Source organism: Perkinsus marinus, assembly GCF_000006405.1.
Source record: "Perkinsus marinus ATCC 50983 genomic scaffold scf_1104296973154, whole genome shotgun sequence".
NCBI lineage: Eukaryota > Perkinsozoa > Perkinsida > Perkinsidae > Perkinsus > Perkinsus marinus.
Window position 1 is genome coordinate 1 of NW_003201491.1, and position 1677 is coordinate 1677.

The window sequence follows — 1677 nt, forward strand, 5'->3', positions numbered from 1 at the left end:
GTCGTAGCTCAATATAAAGAGCAGTTGAAGGACCTCATGGATGATGTAGATAAAGAAGTAATCAACTGTGACCAGCTCTGCCGGTATTATGCCCTGGGTAGATCATCAACAGCAATGAGGTGATGGCTCGAGAAGACTGTACAAGACTGTTGAAGACTCTATGGCAGCCAATAGCACACCGATTAGATGCTTATGATGAGGTCGAAGGTAGAGAGATGATTGGGGAGAAGGATGGGCAGGGCGGGGTTCTGTCAGCGTACAGTCTGGACGAGGGTATCGCCGAATTTACGAAGGACCTTTCCAAGTTGCGAGAGGCTTATCAGAAGGATGCCCGAGGTGAGAGTGAGGGGCAGAAGGCTGTGTAGGGGTGCCCAGGCCCTACCACTGTGGTGATGGAGACCTATACGAAATGGATGACGCCGAAGCAGGAGAAGGGACTTCTGGAACTTACGCGCAGACAACAGGAGGCGGCTGCTCAGCGAGCGGTAGTGTGGACTATCCTAACTCGATTGATCAAGTCCTTTGAAGGTGATGATGGAGCGAGAACGAGCTATGGAAAGGGAGCGTGAGCGGTCTGAGAAGGAGTTGGAGGAGAGGAGGGCCAGAGAGCAGCACGAACGGGAGGTGGGGTCCTTGTGGAAGGGATCATCAAGTACGACCATGGTCAGAGGTATCGTCTGGAGCGTACTGAAAAGATGAAGCAGGAGGTGAAGGAACTAGCGCACAACATTGAGGGTATCGACACCCCCTCTCTCGTGGATGAGGAGACCGACGATAGTCAACGACGAATGACGGAGGACATCGAGGTAGGGGGAGGGGCAGTGGACTGTGTGGTGATCGGGCTTGGAGTTCAGACGGAGATGGCACAACTCCGAGGGGCGCTGGATGATCGAGACAATAGGAACAGGAGGGCTCCGTCAACGGCAGCATGCTGTAGATGCACTATAATGTAGAACTAGTAATTAGTTGCGACCTTCACCACCAACACTACTGTGCACTAGTACTTGCCATGTTGATACTGCTATGCACTATACGGTTGGGTTGAAAGTCAGTGGGCTGATGTGTTGGGAATCGTAACCGTTGCGAAAGGGAGTTCATTCTACATGCAGCCGATAGACCTAGCCTGATGAATAGGCGCTTTTGGAGTTAAAGACTTCAACAGCCTAGAAGTGATCCTTCTGAAATCCTTCGATGCCGTATAGTAGTCGGCTTAGCTAGTGTATTGAGTCTATGAGAAGAAGGCGAACACCCACCCCTCCTCCTGACGGGGCCCTCGTTAGCACTACGGATGCACATAAGGACCTAATGTCATCCCTGGCCCGTGCGTGGAGGGGACGGGTGTAATTGTCCGCGTCCTCTCTACTAAACAGAAGACAAGTCGGAGTTTCCTGTTGTTTGTCCATTATTAATAACGCAGAAGGGAGAGGAGCACAGCAGCATAGCATGGTTAAACAAGAACAACAACAGGGCATCAGTGATTGTTATATAAATCGTCTACGAGAGTGAAGGGCTTGCAAGGCTGGTGCCAGAATGAACCCATGAAAGGCGTATTTTCGAGGGAATGCTTGTGACTAGCACTCGGATGAGAGCGGTTACCCTAAAGAGGATAAGATGATGTCGTACAAGGATCCAACGCTAGTCATGACCAGCTGTAGATCACTGGATACTCTGCCAGTT

At 51.0% G+C, this 1677-nt stretch overlaps 1 protein-coding gene across 1 annotated transcript; it reads left to right on the forward strand.

Annotated features, from left to right (window-relative positions):
* On the forward strand, window positions 1-1024 carry Pmar_PMAR004810 (hypothetical protein; the record flags this gene model as incomplete). Its single annotated transcript, XM_002766276.1, has 7 exons — window positions 1-57; window positions 102-207; window positions 256-336; window positions 376-485; window positions 529-624; window positions 669-806; window positions 855-1024. Coding segments are annotated over 7 exons (687 nt in total), but the record flags the coding sequence as incomplete, so codon positions are not given.
* Between the last annotated feature and the right edge of the window lie 653 nt (window positions 1025-1677).